This window comes from Mytilus californianus, unplaced genomic scaffold (genome assembly GCF_021869535.1).
Source record: "Mytilus californianus isolate M0D057914Y unplaced genomic scaffold, xbMytCali1.0.p SCAF_5, whole genome shotgun sequence".
NCBI lineage: Eukaryota > Metazoa > Mollusca > Bivalvia > Mytilida > Mytilidae > Mytilus > Mytilus californianus.
This window is the reverse complement of record NW_026262701.1, coordinates 100,948,414-100,967,318: the sequence shown is the minus strand read 5'-3', so window position 1 is coordinate 100,967,318 and position 18,905 is coordinate 100,948,414. Positions and strand designations below refer to the sequence as shown.

The window sequence follows — 18,905 nt, the reverse complement described above, 5'->3', positions numbered from 1 at the left end:
CTAAACTTGTTATTATTATACCTCACTCATGTAGTGTTGGTATACCACAATGCCATTGTCTGTCCGTCTGTCGCTCTATTATGTCCATTCATCTGCCTTAAATTTCTGTTGCATATTACTCATCTTGGGTTTTAAGGAATGATTTGATATTTGATCTTGAACATTAGAATGATGACGATTTTCAGATCTGGATATTCGCTTCCTGGTTGAGGATATGTTGACTTTTTGTCTTGCCTGCAACTACTTAACATGGATGCTATTATGGCAGTTCTGCCATTAGCTCTTTGTATAAAGCTTCATAATTCAGAGGATTTCATATCTTGTATGCAGATACCTTGAGGTAAATTGTTTGTTTTGCCTTTTTGGATTGTGAAATAGCAGTAAGCAATCAGTCTAGATCTTTAATGAAATATGCAAATTTTATGAGAAGAATGCAAGACTTCCTTTTAAATGAAGAAAAGTATGTTTTCTCTTAGTTACGACTGTTTTTACAAATGCAGAATATTTAACTTAGCCATACAAGGGGAGATAACTTAGATAATCCAACTTATGAAATAAATTATGTGTAGTAAATTTACATATTTTGTTTTGTAGCAAGAAAACAAGTCTTGTGACCCCAATTTTAATTTTTATACGGATTTTTTTGCGGTCGTATATTGGTATGACGTTGGCGTCGTCGTCATCCGAAGACACATTGGTTTTCACACTCTAACTTTAGTTTAAGTGAATGGATCTCTATGAAATTTTACCATAAGGTTCAATACCACAAAAGGAAGGTTGGGATTGATTTTGGGGGTTATGGTACCAACAGTTAAGGAATTAGGGGCCAAAAGTAAGCATTTTTATTGTAACTTCCAGACATAACTTGTGTGTTAGTGTATGGATCTCTCTGACATTGTACCACAAGGTCCCATATCACAAAGGGAATGCTGGGATTGATTTGGGGGGTAATTGCCTCCAAATTTTAGGAATTAAGGGCCAAAAAAGGGGGCAAAAACAAGCATTTTTCTAGTTTCATGACAAAAACAAGCATTTTTCTAGTTTCATGACAATAACTTGTGTGTAAGTGTATGGATCTTTATGAAATTGTACTACAAGGTTCCATATCACAAAGGGAAAGCTGGAATTGAGTTTGGGGGTAATTGCCCAAAACGTTTAGGAATAAGGGGCCAAAAATAAGCATTTTTCTAGTTTCCAGACAATAACTTGTGTTCAAATGCATGGAACTCTCTGAAATTGTACTGCAAGGTTCAATACCACAAAAGGAAGGTGGGGATTGATTTTGGGGGTTATGGTACCAACAGTTAAGGAATTAAGGGCCAAAAGTAAGCATTTTTGTAACTTCCAGACATAACTTGTGTGTTAGTGTATGGATCTCTCTGACATTGTACCACAACGTCCCATATCACAAAGGGAATGCTGGGATTGATTTGGGGGTAATTGCCTCCAAATTTTAGGAATTAGGGGCCAAAAAAGGGGCAAAAAACAAGCGTTTTTCTAGTTTCATGACAATAACTTGTGTGTAAGTGTATGGATCTTTATGAAATTGTACTACAAGGTTCCATATCACAAAGGGAAAGCTGGAATTGAGTTTGGGGGTAATTGCCCAAAATGTTTAGGAATAAGGGGCCAAAAATAAGCATTTTTCTAGTTTCCAGACAATAACTTGTGTTCAAATGCATGGAACTCTCTGAAATTGTACTGCAAGGTTCAATACCACAAAAGGAAGGTGGGGATTGATTTTGGGGGTTATGGTACCAACAGTTAAGGAATTAAGGGCCAAAAGTAAGCATTTTTGTAACTTCCAGACATAACTTGTGTGTTAGTGTATGGATCTCTCTGACATTGTACCACAACGTCCCATATCACAAAGGGAATGCTGGGATTGATTTGGGGGTAATTGCCTCCAAATTTTAGGAATTAGGGGCCAAAAAAGGGGCAAAAAACAAGCGTTTTTCTAGTTTCATGACAATAACTTGTGTGTAAGTGTATGGATCTTTATGAAATTGTACTACAAGGTTCCATATCACAAAGGGAAAGCTGGAATTGAGTTTGGGGGTAATTGCCCAAAATGTTTAGGAATAAGGGGCCAAAAATAAGCATTTTTCTAGTTTCAGGACAATAACTTGTAAGTGTATGGATCTTTATGAAATTGTACTACAAGGTTCCATATCACAAAGGGAAAGCTGGGTTTGAGTTTGGGGGTAATTGCCCTAAACATTTTGGGGCCAAAAAACAAGCATTTTTCTAGTTTCCAGACAATAACTTGTGTTCAAGTTTATGGATCTCTCTGAAATTGTACTGCAAGGTACCATACCACAAAGGAAAGGCTGGGATTGAGTTTGGGGGTGATGAATCATAAGGGGGTTCAAAAATTTTGGGGGGGATTTTTTTTCCTTTTTTTTCTTTAAAATTTTCCATTTTAAATTGGTTATTTCTGATTTATATATAAAAGCAAATAATAATGATATTGTTTGAATAGATAAATTAAAAATTTGTAAGTTCTTAGACCACATTCATTCTGTGTCAGAAACCTATGCTGTGTCAAATATTTAATCACAATCCAAATTCAGTGCTGTATCAAGCTTGAATGTTGTGTCCATACTTGCCCCAACTGTTCAGGGTTCGACCTCTGCGGTCGTATCAAGCTGCGCCCAGCGGAGCATTTTATTATTTTCTGAAAGCACATTATAAGAGCTATCTTCTCATATTTATACCTCTAACTACGAAGTCAGTTCGTCGGTCATTTTCCATTTCTGAAAGCTAAATCGAATACTTTATGTTGGAGTATTGGACTGTAACCTAACTTGGATATAGTTTCACACATAATGAGAGGAAAATCCCAAATGATTTTGAGACGTAACCTTGGGCAAAAAAGTAGTTTCTGGATGCTAAATCAAATTCTACATAGGGGATAGCTCCCCTTACTTAGATATATTGTCTCATACAATGAGAGGAATATCTCTATAGATTTTAATTTTACTACATGTATGTCTAAAATCAAAGTTACTTTAAAAAGTGACTGATATATGTGCAGAAAAATGGTTTTAGGATGCATTATATTGGATTACAATCAGACTTGGATATGTGGTCACATATAGATGATGAAAAGGAAGTCACTTAATCTAAGATGTCTTACCAAAAAAAATACATTTGCGTAAGACTATATAACTGTCTAAAATCATTATTTATATTGGGGCATGGGGTATGCCAGCTTACTCACTATAGATTCTTTTAATTTATCTTTAAAATTCTATTTAGTATTTTTATTTGGGTTTTCCATGTATAATATGAACAAAGTCTGACAATTTTGCTCAACCTGTAGCTTGAAAAAAGCTCTGTGACTCATACCTTTCATTCTATTTTGAAAAAAGAAGCATGCTATATACTAAATTTTGGCAAATTATTAAAAAATTCTATTGATAATAATTGAGACCCTCCCATCAACCTTAAGTTTTAGTACAGTGACATGTAACTGTTAGTACCCTTGTCCTTTGGTATTTGGTAGATAGTTTTGTCATATCCAATCATACTATATCTCATCATTTTGTAAGGGAGATATAGCAATCCTACATTAAGTTGTCAACATTTAGCGTAAAATAAAATATGGTATGATTGCCAATGAGAGAACTTTCCACCAGAGTCCAAATAATGTGGATTTAAGCAACTATAGGTCACGGTACGGCTGTCAACTATGAGCAAAACCCATACTGTATAGTCGTCTTTTAAAGATCGCAACATGACAAATGTGAAACAATTCAAACGGAAAAAAAAAATAGCCTGATTAATAACAAAATAATAAAAGAAAAACAGCAACCAACAACCACTGAATTACAGGCTCCTGACTTGGACAGGCACATATAGAATGTGGCTGGGTTAAACTTGTTTATAAGTGCTCAACCCTCCCCTAACCTGAGACAGTGGTGTAACAGCACAATAACAGAACAAACTAAAAATCAGTTGGAAATGGCTCTGCTGATCAGATTGGTACTAAGCAAAATAAAACAACTAGTACTGATTTAAGAGAACTTGTATTTACTGAAATTTGTCCTTAGCCAATAACAACTTATGAATAAATCATGTTCTCCCAGACTAAAGTATCAATCATTACACATCCAACAGATTTAGCGAAAAAAGACACCATAAGTTGTCATAACTGTTAAATGATACATGTTTTAATTTATCAAAAATTAAATCCACGTTTGTAACAATAAAAACAATATCCATAGATCTTTCTACAGTGTTGATATGGTATGAAAGGAACATCACTGTCCTAAAAAAAGAAAATTATTAATATTGAAAGACAAATTGTCTGACATAAATTTTTCCTGTGTGTGAAACTGAAATTTCCAAATCCAGAATAAGACAATTGTTGCTGTAAATATTATGTTTATTTGAAGTAAGTTACCTTTGGTAAATTTTTGCATTATAAAAAGAAAATTGTTGATTTTTAAAATCTAAAATATCATCAAGGTAACTGTAAGTGTTTTAATTAAATTCTAGGATTCTTAACAGTACAGAAACAAGTCCTCTAGTAAAATTTGATTGATTGGTGTTTAACGCCACTTTCAACACTATTGTGCCATATCGCGGCAGTCAGTTTTTATTGGTGGAGGAAGCCAGAGTGCTTGGAGAGAACCACTGACCTTCAGTAGGAAAACTAACAATCCTAGTCAATTAAGATTGGAGTCAAGTGCACCTGCTCTGTTCGGGATTCGAACTCACAACCTCAGTGTTGACTGGCTAGTGATATGGTAGTTCGACTACTTACACCACTCGGCCACCCAGGCCCTTTCCTCTAGTAAAAGTGCACATAAGAATACCTATGACCTGTCTATAAACTTCATCGCAAATCCTACATAGATGTCAAGGAGAAAATTAAAAGGACCATTTTAAATTAAAAAAACTTTCTGTTTGATAAGATTGTGTAGAGAATAGAACAAGTCATAACTGTTAACCCAATTGAATGCACCATCAAACTAATTAATCCATTATTTTCATATGCTTTGTAACAAAAATTATTTATGTTTTTTAATTATTGTTAAAAGTTAAAAGAAGAGAAAGTTTAGTTGTAGAGGCCAAGATGAAACATTATTTAACAAGTTTTTATGAAGTTTAGGAACTCAATACATAGAAGGAGTATCATATGTTCTGATATGATTGTCTGCTATTTGATTCTCAATAAATGCATGGCCTTGAAAGTGAAGAATTCATACTGCTTTTTGTTGGCTGGTACAAAAACAAAATGCTTTATTTCTTATTCTAGAAATTGGCGTATTTAAATTTTTTAAAAGTTCACCTGGCCCAAAGTGAATATGTGAGCTATTCCATCACTTGACAGTTGTCATCCTTTTGTTTAAAATGCAGTAATCCTTCGTTGTTGAAATAATCTAAACTTTTTGCAAAAATCTTCTACTCTGAAACTAATTGCCCAAATAGAACTAAACATGGTCACAATTATCCTTAATGTATCTTGTTAAAAAAATGATGTGTGTTGATCCCACCTGCCATTCAACATGGTCACAAGGCTAAAAATAGAATGCAGGGGTAATATGCAATTGTGATTTATTATTTTATAAACCATTATAGATAGACAAAATCTGACAGGATTAGAAATGTTCAGACTGCTGATATCTGCCTTCCATTCATGTATACCAACACTGTCTTATAGGAGTTATTGTCCTTAAACATGTTAAAAGACATTTTTGGGCTTTTTTGTCTATTATCTTGAAAACTGTAATAAATAAATGATTCTTTTAATAGCATAGATCAAATAGGCAAGATATAATAATAAGCCAACATGACTTACATTGTCATTGAACATCCTTATGGGAATTATTGTCCATAAATGATGATTTTTGTCGAGCCTGCGACTTTTGTCGCAGAAAGCTTGACATAGGTATAGTGATCCGGCGGCAGCGGCGTTAACTAACTTCTTAAAAGCTTTATATTTTCCAAGGTGGAAGACCTGGATGCTTCATACTTTGTATATAGATGCCTTATGTTATGAGGTTTCCGTCTGTCATATGTTCATTGTCCTTGACCTCATTTTCATGGTTCGATGACTACTTTAAAAAAAGTTTTTTTTGTAATGTTAATTTCTCTCTTATTATGAGTAATAGGATAACTATATTTAATATGTGCGTACCTTGCAAGGTCCTCATGCCCGTCAGACAGTTTTCATCTGACCTCGACCTCATATCATGGATCAGTGAACAAGGTTAAGTTTTCATGGTCAAGTCCATATATCAGATACTATAAGCAATAGGTCTTCTATATTTGGTGTACGGAATGATTGTAAGGTGTACATGTCTAACTGTCAGGTGTCATCTGACCTTGATCTCATTTTCATGGTTCAGTGGTTAAAATTACGTTTTTGTGTTTTGGTCTTTTTTTCTAATACCATATGCAATAGGTCAACTATATTTGATGTATGGAAATATTTTACAATGTACATGTCAGTCTGGCAGGTTTTATTTGAACTTGACCTCATTTTCACGATTCATTGCTCAGTGTTTAGTTTTTGTGTTTTGGTCTGTTTTTCTTAAACTATAACCAATAGGTCAACTATATTTGTTGTATGGAATGATTGTAAGGTGTATATGTCTGGCAGATATCATCTGACCTTGACCTCATTTTCATGGTTCATTGGTCAATGTTAAGTTTTCGTGGTTAAGTTTGTTACTTAGATACTATGAGCAATAGGTCAACTATATTTAATGCATAGATTGATTGTAAGTAGATATAGGAAGATGTGGTATGAGTGCCAATGAGACAACTCTCCATCCAAGTTACAATTTATAAAAGTAAACCATTATAGGTCAAGGTTTACATGTCTGTCTGGCATGGTTCATCTGACCATGACCTTATTTTCATGGTTCATTGGTCAATGTTTAGTTTTCCTGTTTAAGTCTTTCTTAGAAACTATAAGCAATAGGTCAACTATATTTGGTGTATTGAATGATTGTAAGGTGTACATGTATTTCCGGTTTGGTTTATCTGACCCTGACCTCATTTTCTTGGATCATGTTAAGTTTATGTGATACTTTTAGTAAAGCTTTATATTTAGGACTATCAACATAAAATCAATGATCAGTAAAGAAGGCCAGACATTTCAGCGTGTGCACTCTTGTTACCGTACGCCTTTCTTTTTTTAATATTACCTTGAGAATTATAATAGATTGAAACTTTACAAGCAAAAATGATCAGCAAGACAGGAGTTATTGCCATTAAGTGATGATTTTTACTAATTTTCAAGTTTGCCTATCTTCTTGAAAAAAACTATATTAGATAGTGAAATTATAAAAAGCAAAAATAATTTGCAGGACAAGATCTTTTAATAAGTCTACATGATTTAAATCGTCTGTCAGCTCCTTATTGGGTTCACGGTTGTCCTCAGCATAAATAATCAGCAAGACAAGATCTACGAATAAGTCACATTGCATAAATTGTCAGTACACTCCTTATAGGAGTTATTGCCCTTAAATGACAAAGGATAACCTTTTTTTTGCATATTTGTCAAAAACTATAGACGAGAGCAACAAAAATTATCAGCAATACCAGAGACATATATACACATGTCTCTGGCAATACAAAATGAATGAACAAAAAAGAGAAATTTAGTCATATATTATATTCTAGTCTATAATGTTACTTGACTCAAGCTAGCTGGCCTGGGATCCTGCCCCAACTGCTTGACAGTATCGACAGCTATCGACGAAGTATTAGATTGGGTCAGGATGCCAGGCTATCAAGCTAGCGAACAATTAGCTAGCGAACAATTATGAGGTAAGGGAGCTACCATTTGATTTTTATGGGGGGGCTAGGATGGAAAATTTTGTCCTGCCTTTTTATTTTTCCCTCTATTCGGTCCTGCTTTTTTATTTTTCACTCTATTTGGTCCTGCCTTTTTTTTTTTAGTTTATCCTGACTTTTTTTTTTTGCAAATAATCTCATCCTGCCTTTTTTTTTACTCAAAACTCCTGTCCTGCCTATTTTTTTCAAATTTCATCCTAGCCCCCCCCCCCCCCCCCCCCCCCCCCCCCATAAAAATCAAATGGTAGCTCCTTAAAACCAATCACGTATTTTTCGAGCTAGCGAACAATTATGTATATGTATAAGTTTATTTTGGATCAATTTATAGAGATTGTGACGGGCAACGACTATTTAGGTGATGTAGGGGTGACATTGGTGTATTAATAAGGAAAAACTCAAGAATTGTGTATGTTCCAAAATCTGAAGTTAGGCTAAAAAAACTAAAATTGACAAAATGAAATTAGAGGGTTGGGCAGTTTAAGTAAATTTCGGACCAATTTATAGAGATTGTGACGGGCAAACACTATATAAGTGTTGTAGAGAAGACATTTGGGCAACCACTATATAGGTGTTGTAGAGGAGACATTTGCGCATCGTTTAGGAAAACCTCCAGAATGGTTTATGTTCGAAAATCTAAAGTTAGGGTTAAAAAAACTGAAATTGACAAAATGAAATTAGGGTGGTACGGCAATTTAAGTTAATTTTTGGATCATTTTATAGAGATTGTGAAGGGCAACAACTACCCGGTATATGGGTATTGTAGAGGAGACATTTGTGCATCGTTTAGGAAAACCTTTACAGTGGTTTATGTTCGAAAATCTGAAGTTAGGCTAAAAAAACTAAAATTGACAAAATAAGATAAGGGGGTAGGGCAGTTTAAGTTAATTTTCGACCAATTTATAGAGATTGTGACGGGCAACCACTATATAGGTGTTGTAGAGGAGACATTGGCGCAACGTTTAGGAAAAACATCAGAGTGGTTTATGTTCGAAAATAAGAAGTTAGGCTTAAAAAAACTAAAATTGACAAAATGAGATTAGGAGGGGTAGGGCAGTTTAAGTAAATTTTTGACCAATTTATAGAGATTGTGACGGGCAACCACTATATAGGTATTGTAGAGGAGACATTTGCGCATCGTTTAGGAAAACCTCCAGAATGGTTAATGTTCGAAAATCTGATCTTAGGCTAAAAAAACTAAAATTGACAAAATGAAATAAGGGGGTAGGACAGTTTAAGTTAATTTTCGACCAATTTATAGAGATTGTGACGGGCAACGACTATATAGGTGTTGTATAGGAGACATTTGCGCAACGTTTAGGAAAACCTCCAGAATGGTTTATGTTCGAAAATCTAAAGTTAGGGTTAAAAAAACTGAAATTGACAAAATGAAATTAGAGGGGTACGGCAAGCATCGTTTAGGAAAACCTTCAGAGTGGTTTATGTTCAAAAATCTGAAGTTAGGCTAAACCAAAAATCAATTTGTCTATTCAATTTCAGTTTTTTTAACCTAACTTCAGATTTTGAAACATAAACCACTCTGAAGTTTTTCCTTAACGATGTGTTAATGTCTCCTCTACAGCATATATGTAGTCGTTGCCCGTCACAATCTATAAAAATTGGTCTAAAATTAACTTAAAGTGCCCTACACACCCCCTCCCCCAAATCTTTTTTTGTCAATTTCAGTATTTTAGCCAAACTTTAGATTTTCGAAACATAAACTACTCGGGTCCAGAGTTTTTCCTAAACGTTGCGCCAATGTCTCCTCTTCAACACCTATATAGTCGTTATCCATCACAATCTCTATAAATTGTTCCAAAATTAACTTAGTGCCCTACGCCCTAATCTCATTTTTTCAATTTCAGTTATTTAACACTAATTACTTTAGATTTTCGAACATAAACCACTCTGGAGTTTTTTCTAAACTTTGCGTCAATGTGTCCTCTACAACACTTATGTAGTCGTTGTCAGTCACAATCTCTATAAATTGATAAAAAAATCAACTTAAATTGCAATACCCCCTAATTTAATTTTGTCAATTTCAGTTTTTTAACCCTAACTTCAGATTTTCGAACATAAACCATTCTTTAGGTTTTCCAAAACGATGCGCAAATGTTTCTCTACAACACCTATATAGTGGTTGCCCGTCACAATCTCTATTAATTAGTTCAAAATTAACTTAAACTGCCATACTCCATTGATCTCATTTTGTCATATTTAGTTTTTTAACCCTAACTTCAGATTTTGGAACATTAACAATTCTTGAATTTTTCCTAAACATTGTTGAAGATGCACACAGATCCAGATGAGCGCCCGGGCAAAGTCTCTTTAGGGCCCCTAGTTAATATTTGAATAGCTTTAATATTCAATCAGTTAATCAAATAAGAATCTTAAATGACCAGACCTCTCTCCCTTTCTAATTTATTTTCGTTGGAGAACGATATTAGTTTGGAATTTCAAGTTGTCCTTTTTCGGAAAGTTTATAACCCTTTCGTATTGAACGATCTTGAGGTCCCCTGTAATAAGATGTCCATAGGGGTCACCTAACCTTTGATATGTTGAATGGGAATTAATTCCTATATATAATATTGTCGTCTGGTGTAACTGACGTATTATTGTACTGTTTTATGGCCTCTTTTTAAAATGGTATGCGAGATAACCCGATCTAGTTCCAGCTATAGATGACATAGATAAAATTCAAAAATATAGTGTCAAAACATAAAGGTCAAAAGTTCACCATATTAACAGGGCCCAATCAAACATTGTATTCATTGTAAAAAAAAATACGTGCCAGTTGTGGACGTCCTAGCCGACAGCTGACCTGTCGACCACTGAAACTAGAGGAAAGCTAGGTATGTGATTAACTACATTAAATACGAAAGCATTGTAGAATTTGATCGTCGATGTATGGCAAGTCACAATGATAAATTCGACTCGTGACAAGGTAATAACATGGAGGTACCCATGCAGACATATGGACAAGTTGTTCGGAAATAAGCCATTCACATACGAGACTGCTAGTCAAACCTAAAGTCTTTAAAATTGACGTGGATGTATTTCCGCCAAGCATGCTGTCGTTATGGAGGTCGGAGTCAGAAAAGTGTTAAAATCCGAATAATTTTGTATTCAATTATCGCCAATCAATCCGTTTAAGATTACCAATGATTTGTATACAAATCCTTGAGATTACATTTAGTTTATTGAGTTGAAGATACACACAATCACTCAAAGTGAGACTATACAAATCCTTGGTTACAACCTAGGACTATTATACTAACAATATATTATGTCCCAGGTTTCACCAACATTGCAGATTAAAGAATCGTTTTGCGATTTGTCAATATAAAAAATAAAGGACTCTGTAGAGTACAGCATGAGCAGGTCAAATCTGAAATTTACGAAGAATCGAAAGAAACACCTTATCAACATGACTAAAAATGAAAACTGAGACTTCCAGATTTGGTCCTTTTTGATATTCAGTCATATCCGAGCAGACAAAAGACACTGTAATAGAAAAGTTGTCAGATATATATTTTTTTTTCTTCGAAAACAAAAGAGCTTGGCCAAATCTAACTAGGAAAAAAACGTAGAAAGGGAATTTTATGAGAAATCAGAGGGAAAAACGAGGTAAAATCTGACAAGAAGTAAATAAAATGCACTCTTACAAAACCCCCAAAAATACATTAAGATTTTTATGGAGAATCAATGATGTACCTTGGACTATAATATTAACTATACATGTATATATTATGTCCCAGGTTGTACATATCTCAAATTTAGTGAAAACCGAGCTTTTGCCCCCTGTCTGATCCTTTTCCATAAATTTGTGATTTCAAAATAAGGATTAACCTTCTTTCTTGTCAAGGACAATTGAGAAAGGATGACTTTAGTGTCTAAAAAACGGTAGAAATAATATACTAATTACAAATTTTATTTCAGGCTGCAAATTTTATTTCAGGCTGAAAATGGATAAAATATTACAATGTGTCATTGGTGTAGACGTCGGAGGTACCAATACCGATGCTGTCATTTTACAAACAAATTGTAAACAACCCCGAGTCTTGTCGTCTGCTAAATCAATTACAACCCAAGATGTTACTTCAGGTATTTCACATGCTATCCTCCTTGCGATCAGTCAGAGAAATAAGCAACAGGAACTGGCAATACAACGCGTTAATATTGGAACAACACATTTCGTAAACGCGGTTGTACAGAGGAGAGAACTGACAAAAGTAACGGTTATACGATTATGCGGAACAGCATCACGACAAGTGCCGCCATTCTCTGATTTTCCTCCTGATTTAGCTTCATGCTTAAATGGTGGGACGCACTTCGTCAGTGGAGGTTATCAGGTTGATGGACGTGAAATTTCACCCATCGATAGACTTGAAATATTAAAGATAGTATCAGAGTCATACAAAGAAGGCATTTCAAATTTTGTGATTTGTGGGATATTCTCTCCTTTACGAAAAGAGCAGGAAGAATTAGTGAAAACCATAATCCTATCTAAATTTCCAGATGCAAGCATTACATTATCGAATGAGATAGGCCAAACAAGTCTGATAGAAAGAGAAAATGCTGCTATTCTGAATGAGAGCTTGAAACCATTATGCAAAAAAACAATCAAGGGGTTTACAGACGCTTTGTTAAGTTTAAGACTTACATGCCCATTGTATCTAACGCAAAATGATGGCACTGTAGTCGGAGAAGAATACGCGTTGGAACATCCAGTTTGTACATTTGCATCTGGACCGACAAACAGCATGAGAGGAGCCGCATTCCTGTCAGGAATCAAAGATGGTATTGTTGTTGATATAGGTGGAACTACAACAGATGTTGGAATTCTAAGGAAAGGGTTTCCAAGAGAAGCATCTACAGAAATAAAGATCGGCGGTGTAAGAACAAATTTCAGAATGCCTGATGTGCACAGTATAGGTCTTGGAGGTGGTTCGTATGTAGGGCAACAAAAAGAAGATGACAAATTTGCAATAACAGTTGGACCCAGGAGTGCTGGATATAACATAATGAACGAGGCATTTATATTTCAAAACGATATATCCTCGTGCAGAATGGAATGTTTGACCGCCACAGATTTAGCGGTTGCTGTTGGAAATTCCACCTTGGGTAACTCGACAAATGTTTCTCATTTGCCACTTGACCTGGTGGAGAAGGGGATCCAAAAAATAAAATCTATGGTAGAAATTGCTATTGACAGCGTGAAACTGTCAGCAGAACCACTTCCAGTTATATTAGTCGGCGGTGGCGGAATGATTTTAGATATAAAGAAGGGATTAGAAGGAGCATCAGACCTCCTTTTTCCGAGTCATTTTGAAGTTGCAAATGCCGTTGGTGCAGCCTTGAGTCAGATGTCTGGGTCAGTAGAATATGTTGTTCATTTAGCTGAGGAGATCAGCGAAGAAGATATTAATGCCAAAACTACAACTGAAATGGAAATAAATCCTAGAGAAAATTATGATGATGTCAAGAAAAGAATTAGAAAAGCCATCATGGAGGAGGCAATACGTAAAGCAAAAGAAGACGGAATTAAATTTGCAACAGACGTAGCAGCGAAAGGAGGAGTCGACAAAGAAACCATTATCATATTAGAAAAATCAGACAATCCAATAACTTATTTACCCGGAGATGCTACCAGAATCAACTGTAAGGTAGTAGGTGACATGAAGTCGCTTAATGAGGCTTCTACCGTTATCATTGATAAAGATTTTATCCTTCCATCCGAACCGACGTTGGAAAATTCTAGTAATTTCGAGAAAGAACAGACTGAACACATCATAAATGCCGTCAAGCAGGACGGAATAATAGTACAAAGTGCGCCTTTTATTAATGAAAAGAATGAATGGATTCTTTCAGTTTACGATATTGAATGTATAGGAATAGGAGCGGGTATATTGGGTTGCGGTGGTGGCGGATCTCCAAACCTTGGTAAAGTCTTAGCAAAACGTGCAATTATCAATGGCAAGGAAATAAAAATTGTTAATCCATATACTTTCTTTAGAAACAGAAGTGAAAATAACGATTTGATTGCTCTGCCTTCCTTCATGGGTGCTCCGTATGTTATTTCTGAGAAATTAGTGAGTGGTGAAATATTAACTGCTCTTCAATGTATGAAGGATCTATATGCAGTAGGACAATATCAGGATGGCGATCTTTATAGCAAAGATGGCGTCGATATTAAAACAGGCATTGGTTGTACGTTTATAAAAGACTACGTAACAATCTCGGAAAGAGACAGTGGGTCGATCACTAACTTAGAAGGGAAAAAGAACATAGTCGGACTAATGGGTGCTGAAATAGGAGGACTGAATGCCATTGAACCTTTATTGGTCGGAGCAGAGTTAGGATTGCCTGTTCTTGATTGTGATGGGATGGGAAGGGCTTTCCCTGAACTGCAGATGTTTTGTCCTTTTATTTATGGTGCCAAACCGTATCCTGCCACACTAGCAGACGATAAAGGAAGAAGAGTTGTAGCGTTACATATGGACACTGCGAAAGACCTAGAAACTTTTTTCAGACGGGAGACGATCGAAATGGGATGTATGGCTGGAATCATTTTTTCAACCCTTACAAAAAGCGAAGTTTTAGATAAAACAATCTTGTTATCATATAGCAGAGCATGGAATCTTGGAAACACAATAATGACGTCGCGGAAGGAGAAAACAGATCCTATAGAAGCAATAATAAACCTTGAGGACGGTAAAAAGTTGATATCGGGGAAAATAACCGACGTTAGACGAGAGACAACAGGAGGTTTCAGCAAAGGTTTTGTTGATGTAACTGGACTTGAAAGTTATTCCGGACAATTTCTCTTCATTGAATTTCAAAATGAGAATCTAATTGCACGTAAAAGTACCGAAGAGAAAAATAACTCACCAAATGTCGTTGCTTGTACCCCTGATTTGATAACAATTGTAGACAACGATACTGCCGAACCCATTACTACCGAAATGGTCCGTTATGGGCTTCGATGCTCTGTCCTGGTGCTGCCAGTAGCAGATATAATGAAGACGCCAAGAGCCTTGGAAGTAGTCGGACCGCAGGCTTTTGGATATCCTGTTAACTTTACTCCTGTCGCAAATTATAAACAACCTAAGCCGGTTACTTCTAAAGACTAAATCTGATGACATTAATTTTGCTACTTTCTAGTATATATACTCAGGGGATGTAAAACACTAACAGGAAATATGAACCCTTATCCCCGGCTTAGTATATTTCTCGTTACAAAACCCATAGCCCCTGGGTGAGGCTAACCCATATACCCGGACGTTGCTACCCATTACAACGGGGAACATCACGCGCGTTTTCCTTAGTTCCATGGTTGTTCCTTGTGAAATATCGAATTCTGTAGATTATCCATGATGTCTGTAATTAAATAATTAATCAACTAACGATTTTATCTTATTATGTCGATCATTTGCACTCATTTTAGTAAATGCATCACTTGGCTGCCACATTGTCAATTAATGGGACTACTGACCTAGCTATGCAAATGACCCACGTTGACGTCACACCGTCTATGATGTAACTCTCACAACATTGAGTGCCAAATTCGACCCATTGCCGTTTCTCTGTCTCTGGATTAAAAACGTCTTATATTTGACTACCTGTAGGGTTCTACCAAGGGTAGTACCCTACACCCCGTTAAAAATATGTCAAATTCCCAAATTTCAATAAAAGATTTTAAAAAAATTAAAAAAAACGTTGCTTTCACGTTACATTTTGTGGTTGAATTTCTCTAAAAATCGCAAGATTTGGACTTAGACCGGGGATAAATTCGTTATCTACGTTCATATCCGTAGATATGGATATTTTAACACCCTTCAGTACCCTGTACTTGGATACTTTTTATAATATATATTAATGATATTGCAGAAAGACTTATTTCTCTGTGCAGACTCTTTGCAGATGACACGTCGTTCAGCTGTGCGGATCGTGATGCATTGCAGATAGAAACTGTGATAAACCATGATCTGGAAAAGCTGAACGAATGGTCCAAAAAATGGTTAATGTCTTTTAATCCAGATAAAACTTTCTAATGTTGAAATCCCAGAAATGAACTTTATATTCAATGATAAAAATATACCTATTACAAATATTCATAAACATTTAGGGGTTACATTTAGCAATGATGCTAAATGGAATGTCCACGTTGATAATATTATCTTAAGCACATCTAAACATATAAATATGCTAAGGAAGTTGAAATATAAACTGAGCAGAAAAAATTTAGAAAAACTCTATTTAGTTTTTATAAGACCTTTATTTGAGTATGCCAGTGAAGTTTGGGATAATACTGGGGTAGGTTATATCAATAAACTGGAGCAATTACAGCTCCAAGCTGCTAGAATAGTAACGGGGTTACCTATATTCAAAAGCTCAAGGGTTATTTATGAAGAACTTGGATGGGAAACATTAGCTGAAAGAAGAGAGAGAAGAAAAATTCAAATGTTTTATAATATTAAAAAAATAATGTTCCAGAATATTTGACAAATTTAATTCCCCCAAAAATCCAAAGTATGACGGTCTATCCTCTACGCAATGGAAATGACATCAATATTCCATTCTGCAGACTAGCATTGACTAATGATTCATTTATTCCATCAACCATACGTCTTTGGAATAATCTTGATGATTCAACTCGTGATGCGGAATCAATAAATAAATTTAAAACTGAACTAAAAAATCTTTACCCTCAGAGTAACATATTTGTACCGAAGCAATATGAGTTTGGAATTCGAAAACTGAATATTATTCTAACCCAACTTTGATGTTTTGCATCATCCTTAAACTATGATCTATATAGGGTCAATATTATTTCTGACCCTTCTTGCCGCTGTGGTGTTAATCGTGAAGATTCCTATCATTTCTTTTTTAAATGTATATTATATTCAGACATACGAAATAAAATGTTTGAAAGTCTGCGCTGGCTTCCAAAAGATTGTAAAATTAACATCGAACTACTAACCTCGGGTAGTTATCTTCTTTCTCTAGAGCAAAACCAAACCATTTTCAAAAATGTCTTTGAGTTTATTAAAAGTTCGGAAAGATTTCTAATTGTCTAGATAGCAAACCATGATCGCACACACATTATCATCTAAGTAAAAGTCTTCTTTTTTTTTGTATTTTTGTTTGTTTAATTTGTATTTTATTTTTTGTTTCTGTTTTCTAAATATTCATTTATTTATTTTCATATATTTATTTTTTCTGTATTTTTGTTTTCTTTCTGTCTTCACTTTTCTGTCTTTTGACATAAATCCATATATATATATATTAGATAGATATACCATTCTATACATGCATGCTCATACATATATTTTGTATTATATTGCTCTAAATGTTAAATGGAGAAGACTTCATAAGTCTGTTTGACTTGTGGCTTATCCAATTTGTACTTGAACAAATAAAATATGTTTAAACTAAACTAAGCGATGTTCCTTTGCTTTTTTGTGTGTTGTTTGCTGTGCATGTACTTATTTTGTGTCATGTATGGATACCCCCATATCCTTTGTTTTTCTATTGAAGCAGGATATTGAAGCTCACCCTGTTTCTATTTGTTTGGAGTTCATGCAATTCTCACAAGTTTTTTTTTCTCTTGGTCAGTAAATTTAAAATTGATTTTCGGAAATTGATCATCGGTAAACTGCTGTTTCCTCTTATCAATGATTTCTTTGCATGTATTTTTGACAAATTTTATTATTATTATATACATGCGATACCAATTTTATTGCGCTCACGCATGTTTTTGGAATAACCTTTATTGTGTGCGTTCCACGCAAAAATACATGAAGCATTTGTGAGTAAGCCAAAGTCAAAGCCAAGCCAAAAGAACACAATAGAACAAGATAAACTATCTTCGATATACTTTTCCCCTGGAAGTTGCAACTATCAAATTATTTATAGAAACAAAACTAATTCATGTCAATACCAAAGCACTTACACTGGGCGGATAGTATCATCAAGAAAGGGGGGAAAAGAGTAGTACGTAACGAGTATACTATAGATATATAGTTATAGAAAGACATATCAAAAGTCCCTTCTTTTCAAGCTTTTCATCTCGTGAATATCAGTTAATGGTTATTCCAGAAACACGTATCATACGCACGGAAATCGACATCACACGTATTCATTATGAATAGGAAAATGCCTGGTTGATAAGTTTATATGGGATACATAATCTTGAGTGAAATATCCTGGCTAATCGTGAAATTTGATTGGTTAACTTGGCAGGGGATATGAATCAATATCCCTTGTGGACACAAACAAAGATCAGAATGGTAATAAATGTCAAAATCAGCTAGGAACTTAAGTATTATGTAATTGTTATTTGGGCTTCACATTAGATATGGGCTCCAATTTGCCTGACGACTCGGTGGAATATAAAACACTGACAGTAAATAGGAACCCATTTCAGCTTGTGAAGATCCTAAATATTATGAAGTATTAGTACATAGTGTCGTATGAAAAGTAGTACTATTCTATTATGTAGATCACATTTCTTTATGCAGGGACACAGCACACATAATATAACAAAGTTTTACTAATAAAAGAGGGTCTGGATGGGTATTACAGGTTGGAGAAAAATTGGACAAATCAAAAATAGAGGAAAAGGGGCATAAAAAATAAAAGTAGAGAATAATGCTGTGCTAAAATATAAATAATGTAGAATAATGATGTGCTTAAAATATGGAGTATAAAATTATATAGAATATAGAAAAATGACATAACAATTTAAAGAATACAAAAATGAAGACCCCACACACCACTACCACCACACACACACATCATCATCTAGGCCTTCATAACACCCAACCCCATAAGATGCTCCTACTATGCATGCATCACCAGCCATGCGAAGATCTGCTTCAGCCTCTTGAATACTCTAATAAACCAAAAGGTGTAAGTCAATCTAATCATGACAATGCGTCTTTGAATCTTTTGAGAACACACGAGAAAGAAGATATTAATGTGTGTGCTGTTCGCAAAACCCCATGTTTTCGGAGATTGAGTGTTTTATCAGAAAAGGTTTTGATAATGATAAATGTGTCATGTTCCGGGTTTCATCAAATGTGGGTGTA

General features: G+C 34.9%; 1 protein-coding gene across 1 annotated transcript; it reads left to right on the top strand.

Annotated features, from left to right (window-relative positions):
• Window positions 1-11,777: 11,777 nt before the first annotated feature.
• Window positions 11,778-15,620, top strand: LOC127702119 (uncharacterized). Its single transcript, XM_052206191.1, has one exon. The coding sequence runs from the start codon at window positions 11,778-11,780 to the stop codon at window positions 14,943-14,945; it is 3,168 nt and encodes a 1,055-aa protein (XP_052062151.1). The 3' UTR covers window positions 14,946-15,620.
• The last annotated feature ends 3,285 nt before the right edge of the window (window positions 15,621-18,905 follow it).